The sequence below is a fragment of the Panthera onca genome, chromosome A1, assembly GCF_046562875.1.
Source record: "Panthera onca isolate mPanOnc1 chromosome A1, mPanOnc1 haplotype 2, whole genome shotgun sequence".
Classification (NCBI taxonomy): Eukaryota; Metazoa; Chordata; class Mammalia; order Carnivora; family Felidae; genus Panthera; species Panthera onca.
In genome coordinates, this window is record NC_138339.1 from 235,044,629 (window position 1) to 235,067,918 (window position 23,290).

At 45.0% G+C, this 23,290-nt stretch overlaps 1 protein-coding gene across 4 annotated transcripts in view; it reads right to left on the bottom strand.

The window, feature by feature from the left end:
• Positions 1-23,290, bottom strand: part of ATP8A2 (ATPase phospholipid transporting 8A2) — a 598,035-nt gene that overhangs the window by 127,473 nt on the left and 447,272 nt on the right. For all 4 annotated transcript variants that reach the window (XM_078445879.2, XM_078445975.2, XM_078445933.2 and 1 more), the window contains 3 exons: positions 22,584-22,645; positions 22,104-22,160; positions 20,611-20,718 (listed from right to left, as the gene is read on the bottom strand). In XM_078445879.2, the coding sequence (XP_078302005.2) occupies positions 20,611-20,718; positions 22,104-22,160; positions 22,584-22,645 (227 nt within the window). The remainder of the gene's footprint in view (positions 1-20,610; positions 20,719-22,103; positions 22,161-22,583; positions 22,646-23,290) is intronic.

The following is a 23,290-nucleotide window of genomic DNA, read 5'->3' on the forward strand; positions in this document are numbered from 1 at the left end:
GTTGACTGATCTCCACTCAGGTTTTCACGGCCACTGGCCCCTGCATTCCTGCCTAAGCCCTTCAGGAAACAGAACTTCTGCAGCGGCCCGCGTTTATTTACACACATTCCTGCCGCAAATTGAATTAATGAGCATAATTTAACTCAGGCGATGTCCTCCCGGGCTCTCCTTCCTCTGCCCCGCTGGCCAGCCTGTTTTCTCCCTCACACCCTCCCATGGAGATCTTACTGGAACGGACTCAGGCACTCTGCTAGCATGGACAGGACTCGGGACTTCTCCACCTTTAATGCCCTACGAACCGTGTGGGGCTCTGGTTAAAATGCAGAGTCCAGTCTAGCAGCTCTGCGTTGGGGCCTGAGATTTAGCATTTGAACAAGCCCTCCCTCTGGTGATCCTGAGGCCACCTGGCCGGGGGCCACCCTTGGAGTAGCAGGGGTACTGAAGGACTCACCGGCACTGAATATAATAAGCCACGTCCTCAATGAGTAATCGAAAAGCAAACGCGAACTTCTGATGTTTTTGATCAGTCTGATGTAATGGAAGGTTTACCGAAAGCATCCCCACAGGGGATCTGTTTACCTTGTCTACCCTTCCCGTGTGCACAAAGAAAACACTAGACTAAGTCCAACCGCAAGTCCCATTAACTCCTAAACACAGTCCTTACACAAACTCCAAACCGAGGAGCTAAAGAGAGTGTGGAATTGGAATCCTGGGACCCTTAACTTTTACACAAAGAGCAAAAGTAACCCCACCTAAGAAACTTTCAGCGTGGATGCGGTTAGATGCAGGAGGGCTGTTTATTGCATCGGGCAGACCAACGAGGAATTTCCTGCATGCTATGCCAAAGTCAGAGTGTAAGGAACTTTCTCTGAAGTCTGTGCAATGAAACCAGCAGATCTCCTGTGTATTCGCACATTGTATACCTTTGCTAGTTATCCCTGGCAGAAATCCTCCCAAATTCTACCAAGTGTGTGGAAAAGGATTAAAAGGAGAAGGAGAAAAACATTCCCCCTAAAACAAAAGAAAGTAAATGAACGCATTTGAAAACCACTGTCGATGAACTAGATTTTGTTCTTCCTGGATACGAACACATAATACCTCCGGCAATAAATATCCTTAACCTTGGACCCAAAACTGTTTGCCCGGGTCCACACAACTCCACATTCGGCTGCTTCAATAGAGAAAGGCTTTCATGGTGAATTTTGCACAGAAAAGTAGATTTGGGGATTTTTTTTTTTTGAGGAAAGATTGAATTTATCATGAAACATTTTTCACCAAGAAACCAGTAAAATGAACCACCTTTTTACGCAAACCACAAAGACTGCAAATTCCTTTGCTAGAAAAGTTGGCTGCTTCTACTGAAAAGGTTAACTTCTGCTGAATAGCTTTTAGGGGCATGCAGGGATAGATGAGGTTGTGTTTTCCATCTAGGGGCAAATAACTTGTAACGACAAATAGTATCTCCTGGGAGAGGAAAAAGGGTAGCTTCTCAATACTCTTTCCTTGCTGTAAAGGTTCTTCCAGCAGATTTACGTGAATTCATCTGAGCGTATTCCAGAAAGAGCCTCACAATGCCGAAATTCTACTGCAAAACCAAAGTTCATCTGAAACTTTCCATTACCACTTAGAGCCTCACGTTGGGATTATAAATGGGATAGCAACTTCCCCTGGTTTCGGTAACTAATTCGCTCAAGCCGAATTACGACAAAATAATGCTAATCACGTTTTTTCTCTCCTCTTTCTTGGTTGCCCCTGCCTTGACGGTATCCTGAGTACACATTTTTCAACTGATGGGACATTTAGCTATTTCACACGAAGCCAGTGTGCCAAGAGGCAACCCTCTACGGATCAGCTACTGGGTCTTTTTGACACACAAGGAAGAGGAAAACTGTTACTTGAATTGCTATAGATGATGGCAAGTTACAGGTGATTATCTGTACATCATTAATTTCTGATTTTCGGGTTATCTGAGATCTGATTACCCATCACAGTCCCTCTGCCCAAAACAGTTCATGCCATGGACGGTTCCTCACCCCACCGCTTCTGTGAGGGAAACCACCTCCGTCCCCATCGACGCATCTAAGCCTACTCAGTTGAAGCCTGCCTTTCCCCAAGCTGTTCTTTAAGTTTTCTTACAGGGAAGACTCTTGCTTTGTCTCTGCTCATTACTGAGTATCATATGGTGTGACTGGACTTCCCGAAATTCCTCCAATTGTCTGGTAAGTTAGGCAAATTTGTCGTCTCCTCGAGAGAAGCTGTTCCAGAAAAGGTCTGGGATCCTCCTCACTCCTTCCCCAAATGGAAGCCTCGTGGAAGAGGCTTTCCCTTCCTGTTGTTTGCAGGAGACTGTGGGCACTGCCAGGACCGTTATAAAACACGTTTGGGTCAGCTGATAAGAAACCTTCTAGAAAAACCATCACAGAAAGGAAAAGGCTGGTGCCAGGCAGGAAGCCGTCAGATGCTCCTGCCCGCGCGTCGGGCACCTCAAGGAGTATCTGCAGAGGGAGAGTTCAAAGTCCGTCACCAGCAGAGGCACACAGCTAACGGTCACAGTGCCGGGTCGTATCCTGACCACATGGCCCCGGGGTGGCCTCCACGAGTTCCACCAGCTTTCTGAGCCTGGTTCTTAAGCCTTTCCCTACATTCTGTGGCTGTATCATTTCCTTCCACGTATTCCTTTTCTGTTTCTTAAGTCAAAGCCAGTTTTCTTTTCTTCTGTTCACTGCACCCAAGGACCCTGACCGGTATAATTTAAAACAACAACAACAACAACAACAACAACAACAAAACAAGTTGGGCATGTTGGGGTATAGCCCCAAATGGGCAAGGTCAAGGCTAATGGCTGATAGAAAAACCTGCTCTCCATCAGACTTCATTTACTGCCGCCACTAGAGATATCTTCCTGGGTGTTCACTGAATAATTTCTAAGAAAGAGACACTAGCGGGGAACAAGAGTTGAAGTTTTAAGATTCTTTTTTCATGGAAATAAGCCACAATCAAAGACAATATCCAGAGTCCTGATTCTTTGAGTTCATTTAAAATCTTGTCGTCAAGGCCAAAGGGTCTCTCCCCTCTCCTGCCACTTGAACATTCCCTGTAGACCAAATATATGTGCAGACCACGTGAGCCCTCTTGGGGCAAATAACATAGACTATCTGCCATGAGGCCGGGGGTAGTGCTCTAAAGGCTGTAACACAAGCCCAGCGGCACAGGTGAAAATTAATGGTGGGGGGGCCAGCTCTGGTGATGGGGGGGGGGGGGCAAGGGGAAGTAGGTTAAAGGTTTAAGCCTGTGTGACTGCAGAGGGCGAAGACACCCCTGGACCGGGCACATGAGGGAACACACGAAAGCCAGAGAAAGACAAAGAAGGTTCTAGAGGCCAAGCGTGTGGATGACACAGAACTAGTCAAAATTATTTAGATTCACCATATGGTTCGTACCATCTTATAACATTATTCTTTAATGTTGATGCAAATTGAACAACAACTAACAAGTCACCCAGCACATCTGAGGGAGCCTGATTGGTGATGACTGGGGGTAAGGGCGGGGGCGGGCAACTCATTTGGGTTATATTCTAGCCCTTCCCTCCTACCTCAGTCATCTGTTCCTTCCGCACTTACTGAAGTGTCTTCTACCTGCCAAGAAGTGGGCTGTCCTCAAGAAGCTTTTTGGGGTGCCTGGGTGGCTCAGTGGGTTAAGCGTCCGACTTCAGCTCAGGTCATGATCTCATGGCTCGTGAGTTCGAGCCCCGCGTCGGGCTCTGTGCTGACAGCTCAGAGCCTGGAACCTACTTCAGATCCTGTGTCTCCCTCACTCTCTGCCCCTCCCCCACTCATGCTCTGTCTCTGTCTCTCTCTCTCTCAAAATTAAACAAACATTAAAAAAGAAAAAAGAAGCTTTCCATCACAAGGGAAGAACTGCAAACCTGTTTTTCTCCAATGTGGCGTGCAAGTGAGTGATTCAGCTATCAGCCTTTTGCTTACAGTCTATTCACCGAATATTTTCTTAGGCGATCTTCTAAGACTGACATGTATTTCAGGCCTTGAGGGTTGTCTTTTTGGGTATAGGGCAGGCTCTGTTAGGAAGCCACTGGGAAAGGAGCATGCTTCCCTTTGTTAGCAATTGCATGCAATGAGTAATGTCCTCATGAGCCCTTAATGAATAAAACAATTTCCCAAGCCATGTCTGAAGGGATGAGGGGCTTGCAAAATGGCTTCAGAATTCACAGAGATAGTAGTTTCGGTAGTGAAGAGTGTGGGAGGGCCCTCTTGGCAAGCTGTGATCAACAAACTACAATGTAAACCTATGCCATTATAGCAGTGGACAAAACTTTGCAAAGAGAGTTGCTCTAGGAACAGGAGAAAAGGTAACTACCTACTGACAGAGGACTCGGCTTAGGAGAAAGGGAAGAGCAGGGGTTGGAAATGACAGAACATCAGAAGGAGACAGTCAAGAACTCGCTTTAAGGAAGGCAAAATATATACAGAACTAACGGAGACATCTCTATGAATCTGAAAGCAAAATGATATGGAGCGTTCAGAAATACAGATTCAAACACGTCACTCTATTAGATGTTCAATGTCTGGAGTTTTGAGCTGCGGACGCTCCCTTCACCGTCCCAGGAGATCAGAGGGTGAAGAGGCAGGCCCTGGAGACCCCCAGGACCCAAACTCCAATTTTCTAGAATGGCAACTACCCAGTATTGCAGGTACATAAATGATACTGAGGACTGAAGGACTAATTCCATTTCTTTGAAAGAAAAAGGTTGTTTTTGAGATAAAATGGCCCTAAAATAGCATCTATCACTAAGACCTGTGTCAGAAGAACTTCAAAAAGGCTTGAACGGAATTCACTTTCATGCTGTGTATGAGAATACTATCTTCACTAAGTCAGTCCACTACATGTGAGCCATCAAAAACACAGGATTATTTTTTCTTTTAACAAAAGGAACAAATCCCCAAGGAGACAATTTTGCTAGTTATCTAAAAATGGCTTGATTTTATATTTCCTGTAAACTATTTTGACATCATAAGCCGTTTTCTAAAATCACAGTCATCTCAGATTTTAAAAGTCTCATATAGATCAACAAGTTATTACAGCAAACTACTATCATACCCTGATGCAATTCTCTTTGAATGGTAAGAAAATTCAGTGTGTGTGTGTGTGTGTGTGTGTGTGTGTGTGTGTGTGTGTGTGTGTGTGTGTGTTATAACATTGACCAGGGCTTTTTTTTTTTTTTTTGGTTCATTTTAAATGAGCTAGCAGTCAGATACGTTAACACAAAATAACACTCATATGTCCTCTATTTCCTTTTGTTTCTAAGAATTACTTTTCCCACATTAATCATAAAGAGGTAAAACTCTGACCTACTGCGTTACAGGACCTTTATTCACGGTCAATTTGTTTCTTTCTTAATGCCACATCTAGGAAAATTTCTCCACAGCCCTGCAATTTCCTTTGGTGAAATGATAAAACCCTCTCCTCCCAGGTTCCCTTACCCACCTGGCCTTCCTCGTCACATGAAGACTTCTGATGCTCCCCGTTATCAATCACTTTTCCTCCCCTCGTTCTCTTTTTGCCCCCAGCCGCTTCTGTTTTTACTGGATGTAGAATCACTTTCCTTACTGCTTTTCTTTCCCTTAATTATGATGCTGTGTTGAAGATAGACGAGTTTCAAATCGTAAACCTTTTCTTTTCTTGTAGTTATCGCTTTACTTGACACAAAAATCCTGTGCCCTAATTCGGCTCTTGGTGCCAGATGTACCCATGCTTTAAATCTCTCTTCTAAGGCAATCCATAAACCTGGAATGCTCCACCATCTGACGGAGGACCAGTGCCCTCCAGAGAAGGTCGCTTTCTTCCATGAAATCATCCCAGATTTATCAGAGGCCAGCTGCTACCTAAACTCTACCTAACCTTGACTTTTTTTTAAAAAAATCAAAACCTCTTCTTCCAACTGTGTGCTTGTATTTATTACTCCAAATATATCAGTCCTTTCAATGGAATAATGAGAATGCCATCCGAGGATGTAGTGGGTTAGAGAACTTACACTTCTGCTAGATGCATTCACTGTCTTCATCAGTTTTATCTCCCATAATAAGACCACTGGATATTGATTAGCTTAGCACTTCCTCAAATTACGTACTCAAGAATTCATTTTTATTCCATTTTTGCCTTTCCTTTACTATCAGTTCCAAAAGAGACACTTCTGAATTTCTTCCTTTTTTAGAGACAGAGAGAGACAAGGAGTGTGTGCGTGGGTGAGAAGGGCAGAGGGGGAGAGGGGGAGAGAGGGAGAGAGGGAGAGAGGGAGAGAGGGAGAGAGGGGGAGAGGGGGAGAGGGAGAGAGGGAGAGAGGGAGAGAGGGAGAGAGGGAGAGAGGGAGAGAGGGAGAGAGGGAGAGAGGGAGAGAGGGAGAGAGGGGGAGAGAGGGGGGGAGAGAGAGAGAGAGAGAGAGAGAGAGAGAGAGAATATGAGAATCTTAAGCAGGCTCCAGGCTTAGCATGGAACCTGATGCAGGGCTCGATGCCACAACCCTGGGATCATGACCTGAGCCAAAATCAAGAGTCAGATGTTCAGTCGGTGAGCCACCCCAGCGCCCCTTCCCATGAAGTAATCTAACCTTATAAATACCAAATATTCGCAAATACCAGGGTCAACAAATATTATATCCCAGATAGCACCCATGTAGCCAAAATGGTCCGAGTATGATTTCAACTGGAAATGTTCTAAAAATCTTTCAACTGGAAATCATTCTTTGGGTGGGAAAAATGCACGGCTTGTGTTACTGGCTCTTAGCACACTTGAGAACACTGCTGAATTCGTTAAGCTGTCAATCACTTATCGTGTGCAGAGCTAGACTATTTCCAAATGTTCGAGTATTTGGTATCCACTTTGGTCATCCATTCAGCCAACAGATACTAAGAACCTATCACACAAAGCCAAATCCATCCCTCAACTCTACGTGAGAGGTATTTAATTTCATTGTACTAATTCACACATTTAAATATTTACTGAATGCTAGAAAAGAGGGTAGAGAAGTCCAAGGACATACTGAAGAGAATTCACTTTCCTCACACAGTTTACAGTTTTGAGGAAGAAACGCACATAAACTATGAAATCACATAAATGTACTTCAAAAGCATTTTTTTTAATTGTGGTAAAAAACACGTCACAAAACTTAGCAGCTTAGCCATTTTTTGGGATGTAGCTAGTTGAGCAGTGTTACTCACCCCTCATTCCCCTGTCCCCCCAGCCCCTGGCCACCACCATTCTACCTTGTGTCTCTATAAATTCAACTTCTCTAGGTACTTCATATAAATGCAATCAGTGTATGAGTCCTTTTGGGTCTGGCTTATTTCACTTAGCATAATGTCAAGGCTCATCTATATCTATTTTTCTATTTTTCTATCTATCTATCTATCTATCTATCTATCTGTATTACAGCACATGACAGGATTTCTTTCGTTTTAAAGGCTGCATAATATTCCTTAGTATGTACAGATCACCTTTTGGTTATCCATCCACCTGCCAGCAGACATTTGGATGGTTTCTCTTTCTTGGCTCTTGTGAGTACTACTGCTATGAACAAGGGTGTGCAAATATCTCTTCAAGATCCTGCTTTTGGGATGCCTGGGCGGCTCAGTCGCTTGAGCATCTGACTCTTGATTTCAGCTCAGGTCATGATCCCAGGGTTGTGGGATCGAGCCCTGCATCAGGCTCTATGCGGAGTATGGATGGAACCTGCTTAAGATTTTCCCTCTCTCTCTCTCTCTCTCTCTCCTTCTGCCTCTCTCATGCTTGTGCACTCTTTGTCTCTCTCAAATTAAAAAAAAAAAAAGATCCTGCTTTCAATTCTTTTGAGTATATGCCCAAAAGTGGAATTGCTGGAAAGTATGGTAATTCTGCGTGTAAATTTTTGAGGAACCTCCACCACTTTCTACAGTGATGCACGATTTTACATTCCCGCCAACAGTGCACAAGGATTTCATTTTTCTTTTCTTTTTTTTCATTTTTTTTAACGTTTCTTTATTTTTGAGACAGAGAGAGACACAGCACGAACGGGGGAGGGGCAGAGAGAGAGGGAGACACAGAATCCGAAGCGGGCTCCGGGCTCCGAGCCATCAGCACAGAGCCCGACGCGGGGCTCGAACTCACGGACCGCGAGATCGTGACCTGAGCCGAAGTCGGACGCTCGACCGACTGCGCCACCCGGGCGCCCCGGATTTCGTTTTTCTATAGTTTCATAATACTGGTTATTTTTTTTTAAGTAGCGGTCATCCTAACGGGTTTAAGGTATTATCTCGTATACAAATGTAAATTTTTAATCGTGGTAAGTACAACAAAGGAGAGTCATGTTAAGGGCACCCGTATTAGGAGGATGTAACCTGGTCAGGGGTGCAAGAGAAGGCACCCTCGGGAAGTCGTGACTCACGTGAGGTCTGAAAACTAGGTAAGCATTAGCTAGGCGGAAGGCGGAGACCAGGCCATTCAGGAAGTGAGGGGAGTAGGTGCAAATGCACTGTGAGAGAACAAGCAGGGCACTCCAGAAAGCAAGAGAAGACCAGTGTGTGTGTGTGTGTGTGGGGGGGGGGGGGGGTGAGGAGTGAGGGACGATATCACAGGAGTGGGGGGTCAGGGCTTCATGGTGTCCAAGAGACCAGGTAAATGACCTGGAACTTTATCCTGAGGGCAACGGGAAGCCAGGGGGACAACTACATCAGATTTGTGTTTTGAAAGACTATTTTGACTACAGTAGAGCAATGGATCCAGACAGACTGGATGCTCATTAGCTAATCAGGAGGCTACTGCAACAGCCCAGGCAAAAAATGCTACACCATCAACTAACGGGACAGGACCAGAGCTGGATGGAGGAAGATACATATTTATAAAAGACATTTAGGAGGTAAAAATGATAGAAGGCTTGGATTAAGCATCATGATGGAGAAAGGCGCCTGGGACTCTAGAGGGAAAAAAAGGACAAAAGGGTTCCCATAATCTCAGAAATGACATAATAATCCTACTCAGAAATTGCCACTTATTGAACAAATTAACGATTTGTTAGGAACAGATCTAATTTATTTTTGGTGGCATGGGTGACTACTGCTCAGCTGGTTGCAGCAGGACATAAACGTGACCCAAGTCCTGGATCCTGACCTCTTCCCTCCCACATGCAGGAGGAAATGTCTGGGGTATTAGCCAACTACTTAAAATCAGACCCACACTTTATAAACCGTGCTTCAAAAACTCTGCTTAAGGCAATTAATAAGCATAGATTAACAGCTCAGTTGGTCCAGATTTTATTTTTTAGGGAAAGCCTTGTGGAAGAGTCAAGATCTTTTTAAGTACAAGGGACTGAAATTAAAGTCAGGTCGTCCGTCCACACCCTGGATGCAGGGGAGGGACCTGGAGGGGACCAAGCTTGTCTGGGGCTAGGTTTCCTCATCTCTTAATCTTGCTTGAACTATATTTAGCCTTGGAGAATGAATCTGGGTTTCCGAATCTCTGTTGGTCAAGGGCTGTGCTGTCTAGCACAGTGACCACTGGCCAGAGGCGGCTACTGAACACTTAGTTGGTCTGGTCTGATTTAAGATGTACTGTAAGTTTAACACACACGCTGGATTTCAAAGGTTTAGTACAAACAGAACGTAAATTATCTCATTAATAATTTTTTAAATGTTGATCACAAGTTAGGCTAAGTATATTAATAAAACTAATTTAACTGTTTGTTTTTACCTTTTTAATGGGGCCACTAGAAGACTGAATGCTATACATGTGTCTCCCATATTTCTATTGGACAGATCTGCTCAGGACCATTAGACTCTAAGACATTTTGAATCATTGGCTTCCAAGAGGCCTCTCTCAGAAAATGTTCCATGTCCTTCCATCTCTGTTGCAAACGATTAGTTCCACCCAAGGCTGTCTTCTTGTTCTGGGTGGGGAAGGAGGGGAGGGCGGCTACAAAAAGTAGGCAGTGTCCCATGGCACTCAACTTGGAGACACAGTGGGAAAAGTTGGCCAGCTGCTTTTCTACAACATAACAATGCCTGTCAATTTTCCAGAAGGAGAGGAGAGTCCTATCTTAACTTGTCTCAGTCACTTTTCCCTTTTGTGTCTGCAACTCAGCAATTTCTTCATTAATTAGGACTCTTCTCAGAAGTAACAGAAATCCAACTCGAACTGTCTGAAGCAAAAATGGGAATATACTGGTTTATGTGTGTCCGAAAGTTTGGAGATGGCCCTAGCTTCAGGAAGAGCTGGATCCAGGAGTGCACTCGAAGCGGTCCTCTCCTGGTTCAGCTTTTCCTCTGTGCTCGGTTCATCCCCAGCCAGGCACTCTCTCCACAGTGGCCACTGGCAGCCCCAGGCTGACATCATCCCCGTATGACAAACCAGCAGCAAGAGTGCCTTCTCCTTCCCCTGTTAGTTTCTATTAAAAACAAATCCTTGAACTGCCTCTAAGTGGCCTGGTGCAGGTCCCCAGGCCCATTCCTGAATCAGTCACCATGGTCCACGATACGGACATCCTGGCTGACTGGTTCTGGATGCCAAGTTCAGAACCAGATGTGGAGCAGAGGCAGAACCAGCACTGTCTAAATACATGTTCTGGAAGAGGGGAAGGGATTTAGGGGCTGTGACCACAAAGATGTAGGGCGGGTGACTGATGACAAGAGGGCCCTCCACCCAGGAGGCAAAAGGCTTGTTTGCTGAGGCTGAGAAGGGTGGGCGGGGCTTGCCTTCACCGGCACTCTGAAATCTCCACATTTAAACACGTCCTTCTTTCAGGTTCTATCCTTTATTACAATCAGGGTGTAGCAATTAAAAAACTAAAACAAAACCAGGGGCACCTGGGGGGCTCAGTCGCTTGAGCACCTGACTTCGGTTCAGGTCATGATCTCACAGTCTGTGGGTTGGAGCCCCTCATCGGGCTCTGTGCTGATGGCTTGGAGCCTGCTTTGGATTCTGTGTCTCCCTCTCTCTCTGCCCCTCCCCTTCTCGCGCTCTGTCTTTCTCTCTCAAAAATAAACATTAAAAAAAAAAATTAAAAAAAAACAAAACGAAAACAAAACCCATGAATGAATGAGCACGATAGGCACAGATACAGGTAACCCTAGATTTCTCTTTTCCTGTCTTTAGCCAAAGGAATGCCAAACACTCTAACAGCTGGTTAATCTTGGTTTCAGAAGCATACAATTTCCTCGATGGGTGCTAATATTTTACGAGGCAACAAGAGTGACTGAAGATCTCACCTCCTTTAAATCCTTTCACTATTTTGGTCCTCTTGGATTCTGTCAACAGCAGCTTTGTATCGTTGTTTACACAAAATACGACAGCCGTGGCAAAGTCCTAATCGCAGGCTGTGATTCTCTTTAGTCTGACCCAACTTTTCTTGCAAGGTTTGTCTTTCCTTGCACAAACCCTTTCGCTGCTGGCCTCTCCCAGGCAGCTCTCCACCTCTTAAACAGAAGAAGCCTAAAGAACACGGGTGTCCCTGGGCGGGAGGACCACAGTTGCACACCGTGGTCACCAGTCAAGGCCGTTTTTCTCTGCAGATGTCAGAGAAGGAAACTCCTGCGTAGAGTCTCAACTCCAGCGCCCCACATACGCATTTCCACATGTTTGGAGAAAGGAAAAGTTCAAAACCACATCAAACATACTCAGTGACCGCGGAGTATAAATATTACAAACAAACAAAATCAGCATGTAATGTGTACTTTAATTTGCTGACAGATATTTAAAAAAATTAACATCCGAATGAATGGCAAATGCCAACACCACAACAAAACCCTTCACCGAGGAGAAAAATAACTCACAATCAAAGCCGCCTGGCCTCTAATTAGCACACAGCATCCTTGAAACGAGAGGCCAAAATAAAATAAACTGCCAAAAGAAAGAGAAGAGGGGTGTTGGGGGTGGGGGAGTAGGAACTAAAAAAAAAAAAAAAAAAAAAGACATGGTCTGAAACCTACTTTCCCCGGGGTTCAAGGGCAGAAGCATGCAGCTCACACACAAGGTACATGTACTGTTTCTGACTCTGCAGTTACCTTTTAAAAATTTGACTACACTGCAGGGTAAGCATCTTCCCATGTAAGTTAATCAAAGCACAATTTCGGGGGCGCCTGGGTGGCTCAGTCGGTTAAAGCGTCCGACTTCAGCTCAGGTCACGATCTCGCGGTCCGCGAGTTCGAGCCCCGCGTCGGGCTCTGGGCTGATGGCTCAGAGCCTGGAGCCTGCTTCCGATTCTGTGTCTCCCTCTCTCTCTGCCCCTCCCCCGTTCATGCTGTGTCTCTCTCTGTCTCAAAAATAAATAAACGTTAAAAAAAAAATTTTTAAAAAAAGCACAATTTCAAGGAGATTCGCCTGACACTTAGGTGATATCTGGCTTGTACCCAGTGTCAATCACCCTGGGTGCTCTCCATAGCCGCCGAGTCTCAGCTACTGCCCTCCCCAGACCGACCGAGGTGCTGCTGCTTTGTTGCTAAGCCTCTGTGCCCTCCTACGGCTCGTAGATCGTCAGGTGAGCTAATGCTTGATTCCCTATGTAACTGCTCGTGTGCAGGATACACTTGTATGAATGCACATTTGTCTGAGACTTAGTAGGTTCTCAATAAACGTTACCTACTTTTTTTTTTGTGCCAAGCGTACAAACATTTATTAGCCTGCTGGTACAGTTGTACGACCTGTTCACCCAACCTATTTTGCAGCGCTCTGACAAAGACCTTGTGCGGAAGGTTTGCTGAGAGGTTCAGGGCGGGAATTCTGGTAGGTCTGCAGAGAACCAGAGGAACTCAGGCCCAGTTGGGATGCCTTTGGGCATTAAGTTGCTGGATTTGCCCACTTTAAAAAAAAATTTTTTTTTTAACATTTATTTATTTTTGAGAGACAGAGGCAGAGAATGAGCAGGGGGGTGGGGTGGGGTGGAGAGACACAGAATCCGAAGCAGGCTCCAGACTCCGAGCTGTTCGTTAGCACAGAGCCCAACGCGGGGCTCGAACTCACGAACTGCAAGACCATGACCTGAGCTGAAGTCGGACGCTCAACCGACTGAGCCACCCAGGCGCCCCTGGATTTGCCCACTTTTTAACCCTCACTTATGCAATGGCCTTGGAGGCCGTGCCATATTTCTAACCAGTGATGCACTTTCTTTTCTTTTCTTTTTTTATTGGCAAGTTAGCTAACATACAGTGTAGTCTTGGCTTCACAAGCAGATTCCCTTGATGTGTCACTTACATAACAACAGCCAGTGCTCATCCCAACAAGTGCCCTCCTTAATGCCCATCACCCATTTTCCCCACCCCCATAACATTACCTACTATTATTTACATGCCTTCTTTTCCTCAATCAACTAGTTCCAGAGATAGGTATTATCTACTCCACATACCCGACGAAACTGAGACTCAGAATTAACAGTTACAGACGTTATGAACAGTAGACTTCACTTTACGTATTTCTTAGGCATTAGGTTAACTGAGTTCAAATCCCACTTTCAACATTAGGATGTGCACTGAATAGGAGAGAGGTTTGATCCTGGTCACTTTAACCCAGACTGTTTCTGTGGATCCCGCCAGGCCTTGCACAGAAGCAACCAGGCCAAGTGGTGTTGGCCCCATTACTGCCCGTAGAAAGAATCTGAAATTGCTTTAAGGAGCTACCACATTTTGAAAAATATACTCTCCCCCTTGTGTGATCATCAGGGAACGACAAACAAAAACAACTTGGCATGACATGTAATCTACAAAGGCCATCCGTCTTCTGACAGAGCTGTTATCCGATGCCTGAATTTTCTCATCTCAGAGCCCAGATATTCATAGGCCTGGGAGAACTCATCTTGATATCCCTAATCAAGCAACTGTGTCTGTTTTTCTCTTCATTATCAATGAAGAATTTTTGGTTATAGTTCGGTTCATGTTTTTCAGTTCTAGTGATTGTCTCCAACAGGGATTAGTGTGGGGAGCCTGTAAGCAGGACAAACTCATCCTGGACGTGGATGACGAGAGTTACAGACACTGGAGAGAACTGGGAGTCCTTCTTAGTTTTGTTCACATTGTTATGTATTCAGAGAATGTCATCCAGAAACAGAGCAAGTCAATCTTATTATCACCCAAAATGTACAACCTTATTTTTATTTTTTTAAACTATATATTTTTTAAAAAGTTTATTTACTTATTTGGAGACAGAGAGAGAGAGAGTGAGAGAGAAGAGGGCAGGGGCAGAGAGAGAGAGGGAGGGAGAGAGAGAATCCCAAGCAGGCCCCGCCCTGTCAGCATAGACAGAGGCTAACGTGGGGTTCCATCTCATGAACCGGGAGATCATGACCTGAGCCAAAATCAAGAGCTGGACGCTTAACCGACTCAGCCACCCAGGCGCCCCCAAAATGTACAAGTTTAAAAGCCAAAATACAAATCGGACTTCCACAAATAATTTGGCCAACCTCAATAAACAAGAAAACTGCACAAAGGAGATACCACAAGGTTATTTCAAGCCAAGAGACAAGTCTCTACTGATGGAACTTTCTACCTCCTGAGGCTGACCCCTTCTCATATAAGCCGGGGCCACAGGCTTTTAAAATAAACATTATTTGAGGAAAATAGAACCTACTCTATTCAATATTGCTATATTAAAGAGAACTCCAATAAGCTTTACAGTATTCATGTTAGGTGTTTCTGGGATGTTATTACCTAAAACACTAACGATTGTGATATTAAAGTAATTTTTTACCAAATCTTTAAATAAATCTATAAGCGCCCAAGTTCGAATACGGTGTAATATGCAATGTTAAGCCTTAAGCCTGTTTTTTTTTAAAAGCACATACTTCCTTGATTGACTGCATACTGGTGACTATAAAAGAAACGTCCCAACACCGACATGAGGGTCAAGTGCCTTTTCGATGCACCTGCTACTGACAGAGTACGGGTGGCACATGCATGAGGTGCTCCTTGGAGAGTGGGCATGGGTGCAGGGTGGGGGCACTACAAGGCTGGCTTCATTTGGTGGCTCAACACTCACCCAAGAGACTCTGGTGGTCTTCTGTCTTTATATCACATCTTTCATGGCAGCAGCAGGATTCTGGAGGGGCTTCCCTCCTGATGGTTGAACAGCTCTGGCCGGCACGGCAGCAACCACATCACGCACAGGAGAAAGCCATCTCTTTGATGGATTTCTTCCGGGAGCAAACATGCTTCTCTCGCAGAAGCCCCCAGAGAATGTCTCCTGTGTCCCCTGTAGGGTTTCTGAATCACTTACGACAGCAGGGGCTGGGATCAAGCTCTCCCCAGGAGTCAGGGGGGGAAATGAGTCCCCGAAGGTGCTGGACCTCTTGCACAAGGCCTTGTATGTGCCTACGAACCAGGCCCCTCGGGAAAGCATGGAGGAGGCTGGAGGCTGGGGGTGAACAACATTGTCCCACGCCAGGAAACTTAACCCGGGCACAAGTCCCCTCCTGGCCCTTGGGTGGGCCTTTGTCCTGCAGAGATGTTCTAGAACCCCAGCTGAGCAAAGGTGGTGGCCGATGGGGCTGTTACCCTTCTCCCTTGCTTGCCTCCCTGAGGCACTTGGAAACAAAAACCCCTCTTTTAACATTCTGTGTGGAAAATACCTGGGCCTGAGATCTTACTAGGTTGCCAAGTCCAGGAGAAAGCAGTCAGTTAGGGAAGATGAGTAGTGGATCTCTTTGACCAACAATGGTCAGCAATGATACCTCCATTCTGTAGACTGTTAGTCCGTTGGGATTTGCACTGCGTATACACGAGTGTGGGTATAAAACTCAAACGTAAACCCATTCCTGTATTTAGGATTAAAAAAACAAAGCCTGTCATAGGCCAGAAACTGGCTGAAGCCTGGAGCTTGGCACTACAGAGTTAGCAGTTTGTAAGCTTTGAAGTGAAAGGTTTTTTTCTCCTCTTTTACTAGCAATGAAAAGAACGTTAAAGGAAAAGCACCAAAGTTGATGAGGAATATTTTTCCATGGTGAACGATGTAATGTCCTCTGGTATAATTCTCTATTTGGAAAGCTAGCTGCCTTAAAGCAGTCACTGGCGATGCCTGCCATGTCTTACGTAAGCACTGCCCATGAGACATAAATTATTTGTGAATATTTTAAACATACCATGTTCTCCCTATAACACCCTGCATGACTCGAACACTGATGGAGTAATATTTTAGGTGTCTTAGAGCAGTGGTTCTCAAACATCAAAGGGAGGAATAGCTTGAAGGTTTATTAAAATTCAGAGGTTGGGGCTACACACCCAGGGACTGTGATATTGTGTGTGTGTGTGTGTGTGTGTGTGTGCGTGCGTGCACGCGTGCCTTGGAAGAACATATTTTCTGGGTGGGGAGGAGGTTGTTTTTTAACAGGCAACCCAGATGATTCAGATGCAGGTAGTCACCTGAACTTACGGATAAATATCACATCTAGAACCTATAAAACGTTAAAATCCTCTGGCCAAAAGAATTGGGAGCCGAGTGTACAATATCTCTGTTTACAAAAGTTCAAAAATAATTGGTCACTCCAGGAAAAAGAGCAGGCATGTCTTCTACCTCCCTCAGGTTTTCTTGTTATATCTGTACCATGTGCCTCTGAGGTAATTAGTGTAATATTACACTGACTTTGCCGATAAGGAAATTAACGCAGACTAAGGGACTTACCAAAGGTTATAAAGCTAGTTAGGGCAGGTCTCTTGACTTTTACACAGAGGTCAAATAAGATGATATCCCCTCAGATACTCTCCAAGTTAAAAGCCTTGAGAAATACATGAAGAAAATGTAAATATGTTTCCCGATCCAGTTTTAGATAAAGTCTTCCTCTAACTGAAAGCTCTCCCTTCAGCAGGCAACTCTGGGCTAAGCCACCTTCAAGCACTGGCTTTGGGGACCCATTATGGAGACGCCTGTAACCCATGGTTATGCTACTGGGAGAAAGAAAAACATACGGCCCTCTATGGGAAAACATCAGCACATATTTTCCCTGGTAGGGGACTTTGGCAGTAACCAGGATAGACGCAACTTGAGTTTTTAATTCGCTTTCGATCTAGCATGGGCCTAGAAAAATAGAAAAACAGGGTGTCCCTTAAAAATCCCACAAATGTTGCATATTTTCAGATGACTTCTCTGAGTTCAGAAACTGCCACTGAGACTTCCTGGCTCACTGTCTGGCTGGGTTTCGAGTACCATATCATGAGGTACTGGAGGGAAGATAAAGACCCTTTGACGGTGGAAAATCACTCTCATCTAGAGCCTTCTCCTCCTTTGCCCTCGAGGGAAAACCTGCCTTCTCCCTGCCATGAGAAAAACTCCAAACATAATGGATGAGACAAAGAAAGAAATATTGAACTAAATCTGTTAGGAAACCCCAGCAGAAACAATGCATCTTTTCAACAGTTTAGGATGTTATGAATAGACAGAATGTTTTGTGTGGGGTATCTGTCTTGGGCTCCTCAGTGAGAAATGCCGTTTGCCATTACACTGGTTGAATTCCCAAGCTCAAAAGAACCATCTTCATTTGCCAAAATCCTACCGCTTTGGGAACTACAAAAAAAGGTTTCTACAAGTCACTAAAAACATGTAACAGCAACAACAACAACAGTCTTCTCCCAGAGTACCCCTCACTCCTAAGCACTCGCCAATGGTTTTAGCTCAGGCTACTATAAGGAAATACCATAGATGGGGTGGCTTATCAGCCCCAGACATTTATTTCTCATGGTTCTGGAGGCTGGACGCCTGAGATCAGGGTGCCAGCCTGGTCTTTCCGGTGCAGACATCTAACTTTTCATCACAGCTTCAACATGGCAGAAACCAAGGAAGCTAGCTCTCTGGCCCCTTCTTCTATGGGCACTAATCCCCTCGATGACCTAATAACTTCCCAAAGGCCCTACCTCCAAATACCATCACACTGGGGGTTAGGGCTTTACCACGTGAATCAGAGGTTAGGGACACAAACACTGAGTCCATAATACCAACCCAGAACCAAAGGGATGACCACGGCTTGGGCACATTTTCGACAGTAACCCTAAGGAGCCCTGTTTCTGCCTGTACCTGAGCCCGGCTCCCATCTTTCTTTACGATAGCCTAAAATCCCTTCGGAGTCAGCAGGAGGTCTTTGGGAGACCTCAGGCTAGTGTTGGCCACTCTCCATGCAAGGGCTTCTTCAAAAGTGTTCAAAGGATGAACAAACCACTGGGCAGCAGACAGCAGGTGAAAGAGCGTTGGGTTGGCTCTGACATTGTTCTCTGACACCTGTCCCCACTAAGAGGTCTCCCCCAGACGAAGACTAGCGATAATAAACAGCTCTTTAAACACAGACAGCAGAATACTGACTTAGAAATCCTGTGACATGAAAACTACGTTAATCATCTCATTCAACGTCTAGCGAGAACCTCAGTCCCGGCCAGCCATGTTGGATTTCAAGACTTCCTTTGCCTCACGCAAACCAACCCACAAAAAAGTTAGAACGACGGGGAATACGTGAAAAATAAAACCATGTGTATGCCAAAGTGAAATGTGGTTTGATATTATCGTTTCTTTGCTTTGGGGTGGTAGGACTACCTGGTTAAATGTGTTTGAAAGGTCCTCAACGACAGAAATTTCAGTCGAGGCTTCACACAGGAAGCAACTTGGATAGTGAAAATGTGGCCTGTTAGGGTCTGCCCGGCAAACGTGGCCTCTCTGAACGTGGAAAGTAACCTCTTGATCGGAGTGAGAGTTGGAAACCAGACTAGCTCGTGCACATTTGGACTGGAGTTGCGGCTACAAATGCGTACAAAGGGGGTTCATGCGAGCTTCTCTTTGTTGAAGATGCCGGGAGGGGTTTCCAAACTAGCAGTTTTTGCTGGCCAGCCACGCGTGGACGGATTCCATTCTGCCAGCCATCACTTTTCTCTAACATAAGAAAGTCCCTTCAGCAATCACCTGTTCTCCGCACCGTAAAAACTCCCCGAGAGAAACAGTCATGAGACCACACCTGCCCTTGCCCAGAAGGAAGAGAATGTGAAGCAGATATTCTAGGCACTTGGTTTGTTTTGGGGATGGAGCCCATTGCTTTAAAGTAGAACTGATTTCTTTACATGTACAAAGTATCTTTGCCGGGAGATGCTTGTCTTGCTACACCATCTTCTATAATCTCCTCTGTCACTCGGATTTGGAAGAGGTATGTTTGGCCTCGTTGCTTACGGATGGCAAAGACGCGTCAGGAGACATACAAGCCTACTCCTGAAGAACACGTCTGCCCTGCTCAGCACCCACATTCAGGGGAGGTCCCGGACACCCTGGGATGTCGACTACTGATTCGCCAAGCAAAAGAGACAAGCAATGCCACCCCCGGATTATCTCACACGACACGGCCGCTGCCCATGTATCTCGAGTTGGGTAGACCCAGGAGTTTCGGCTTATTTCGGCAGAGTAGGTGAGGCTAAGACAGCAGTCGGCTGTGCCACAGACAGGCCTGTCCCTAAAATATGTATTCCTGGTGCAGGGACACGAGTGGAAACCCCTGACCCCCAGGCCTTCTCTTCTCATCCCTTGCCTCATGCACATGGGGGTGGGTGTAAAGATGCAAACAGCCAGCTGGCCCAGTGCACGTACCTGGCACCCAGCTGCCCCTTGGGGCAAGGGGTGTTCACACAGGCCTGGATCTTGGAAGAGGGCCAGGCAGGCCTGGGAAGCTGGCTTTTGTGGCTGTTCGGGAAGGAAACTCAGGGTCCTAGGAACCCAGGGAAGGGACTAGACGTAAGGGTTCTGGCTCTGTGTACCATGGGCTCCTCACCCTGCGAAGAGGAACATACCCAGCCAGGGACAGCCATCACGGAGGCCTCCAAAGCACAGGGCCCGGGGCAGCCACTTGCCGGGGGTCTCTGGGCAGCTCTGGCTATGGGCAGACCCCGAAATGGGGTCTGTAGGGTCAGCCTGGAGTGTCAGGGCCTGCATGGCTTCATTTGTAACCTGGGGTGGTTTGGAACCTAGGATTGTCAAACTCCTCTCAAGAACCAATACTGTGGGACTCTAAGATCCATCACCGTTGAAGGCTGAATCTCAAACACCGGACAAATACAGAAGAAAAGAAAATATTAAAACAATTCAAACAAGCGTACAGGTCTTCAACCTCAGCCTCTCTAGTTCAAGAGACGAACAAGAAGATATTCCGGTGAATTCATGATCTGGTTCATAGAGGTGTTAGATTTATCTTGCACAGGAGACTATCAGTCAGAGAATAACAATACACTTAACCTCACAACTACCATCAGCATAATCATTGGATTGTGAATGACTCAAAACGACTCCAGTTTTCCAAGGGCCAAAAACTACCTGTACACATCAGAACTGTGTGTAATCAACACACATTCCATTATGGAAATGAGGACACGCCAGGTAGGTCAGCGGATTTAAGCTGACTACTTACAGGAGTTAAAATTTCAGATGCCGTTGGTGTGGACAAGACCACCTCTTCCAGGTGCTCTGATCTGGTTTATTTCCCTCCCTCTGAATTTTGACGGAAGCAGGCAATACCAGCCTCTCCTGAAGTTCATCAGCGTCACAAGACCGGAGAAGCCCACACGCGGAAAGCATCATCACCATCGGACACTGGACACGGAAAGCCCATTCGCAATTAGCAGCACTGACCTGTCCTTTCATATCTGGAGCAATGGGAATGGTGGGCCAGATGGTTGAGTAGACGCCAAAAAACACCAGCCAGATCAGCATGCTTCCCCAGACAGCCAGATGACTGAACTGCAAAAGGAAACACACGCTCAAGGCAGGGCCTGTCCGCTGGCCCAGGAGAGCCACCTGAACCCCACCTGCAGCAGAATCCCTGTGTCCAAGCCACCCTTCCTTATGGGAAGCATTTTGACCCATCACTCGCCATTGCAAAGTTCCATCTTCTAATGGCCTCGTCTCAGAATATTTAACAATGATTTCAAGTAACCGGTGGCCCCAAACTAAGATCAAGGTGCTTTTGCTGCCGCAGCTGACCTTCTCCTAGACCCATCCTGTACTTCTAGTAGGCCCCCCGCTGGTCCTCACCAGCGTCTGCTCCAACTCGGAGCTACATAAAGCCAGGCCTCGTTAATCCAGTAAGAAAGCACCGAATGGACAAAAAGAACAAGATGTTCTTACTTATTGAGATTTCGGCCGTTCTCTTCATTTTCCAAAGAACTTTTTACAAATCTGGGATGGATATTATGTCTTAACAATCCTTTAAGTGCCTACTGAGCTGTTAGCTTTTTCTCCTCTGTCCTCTTAATATGACGATGCTCAATGTCATCCTTTCCTCCGCGCCCCATGATGTAATCCATCATCAAGGGCTGCTGGCTTTTTAAAAAAATACATCTGGAATCTGGCCATTTCTCACTACCTCCTCCTGTAGCACCCCGGGTCAAGCCACCATCACCTCTCATCTGGATTAACTGCCATTGTCTATTAATAGATTCCCTCCTTCCACATCCAGCTCCAACCTCCTCCCTCACTTTCCCAGAAGCAGAAGCCTATGAAAACAGCAGTGACAGACAAACATGAAACATGGGTCATCATCCTGAAACGTGGCAAGTCACCAAAACGTCTGAAGTTGGGGAATGATTAAGTGTTGGATATCGATAAAACTTAATACTCTTTAATCATGAAGAAAGGTTTTGTGCAAGTATACTTTTAGGTATGGAAAATGTTCATGATGTATTTTTAACTGAAAAAAGATCACCAAACTATCTATATGCTCTGTAATGCGTTCTCCTATTAAAAATACACATGGAACAAAGTTTGTAATGTTACCCAGAAAAGTGTTAATACCAACTGTCTCTTGGTGGTAAAGTGAAGGAAATTAAAAATTCTCCTTTTTGTCCTTCTGTATCTTCTGTATTTGTTTTGTTTTAAAAACATGCATATATATTTGACATGAGAAAACTGTTAAGAGTTTAGAGCTGTTACTAAGTGCCAAGCAAATGAATCATCAGAAAAGTTTGGGTTGCAAATTGGCCCTGATAAAGATAAAAAGACAATTTTTACGTGCAAAATTTAAATGAGCAAACCAAATATTGTTGATTGTTTTCCCAAGGCTTAAAAAGATCGCATGCCATCAAAATACCTACAAGGATAGAGAAACAATTCCAGAGAAAACTTACTTTAGTCCAAGCTGTGGTCTCCAAACCAGCTTTCAGACACACAGTGACAACAACATACTGTGAAAACAAAGGAATTGGGGAAAACGTATTATCCTCGGTGACTTATTTTTACTTTCTAGGAGAATCGCAAATCTCCCCTCCAGAGGCAGCTGGAGTTACTTTTGTCCTTTTCTTAGCTTGGAAAGATTTAGGGAAAATAACCTTTCTCAGCGTTGCCTTTTTCACAGGTAGATGTGAAAGTGTCATTTGAAGAATGGGGTGATCTGTTAATCACCTGTCCAGAAATCGACTCTGTCAAATCTCCACTAAAAAAGTGAGGTAAGCATTTCACAACCATTTTGAACTCTAAGGAATCTATACTATGTGGTTTAACGATTTGAAACAAATAACATGAAGGAAGGCCTTATATAAAGGGTTTTCAGAGGCCAAGCCCACACATATGCCACTTAAGAACGGTTCCGTAAACAGAGATAAACTTACCGTGTAAACAATATTTCCAACAAATAAATAGTCTGTGGCCTGGCCACTGGCCAACGGAGTATCTGAAAAACAAAGAAGTTATTACTAACTTCTGGGGAAGAGCACTGCAATCTGTCTTGTTCAGAACACAAAAACAGAACTTTGGAAACATTTATTAAATCGTCAGGGAATTTCAAAAATTGCATCATCTGTGATTCTAATGCCTCCTACTTCTAACGGTGAGTTTTTTCATCTGATATTTTCTCCAAATGAAGCAAACAAAATCCGGTTTCCAACATACTGAACCAAACACTTGAACTGCACTGAAATTTACATTTTTATAAATTTTAAAATGTCCCTTTGTTGGGTTAAACACAGGGAAGGGTAAGGACATAATAGTCTATCTTTTTGAATGCCAGCATTAGACTTTTTTTGAGTGTTCTCTTACTCTGCATTTTTAATTTTTGCTAAGTTGGAATTACAGGCCAATAAAGGAAGATAATTACACGAATACAAATCAATTCATGATTGCCGAACTCAGAATTCACTACTCATGTTCTCATATGCAACCGCATGAAGTCTATCATTTGGAGGAATGTGGACAATCCAACGAGAGACATCTAGAAAATACAGCGAGGCTTTTGAAGCTTCAATTGTTTTTAAACCTTTTCCACTTTTTTTCTTTTCAGGGATGACTATCACAATGGATAAAACAATCAGTGAGGCTG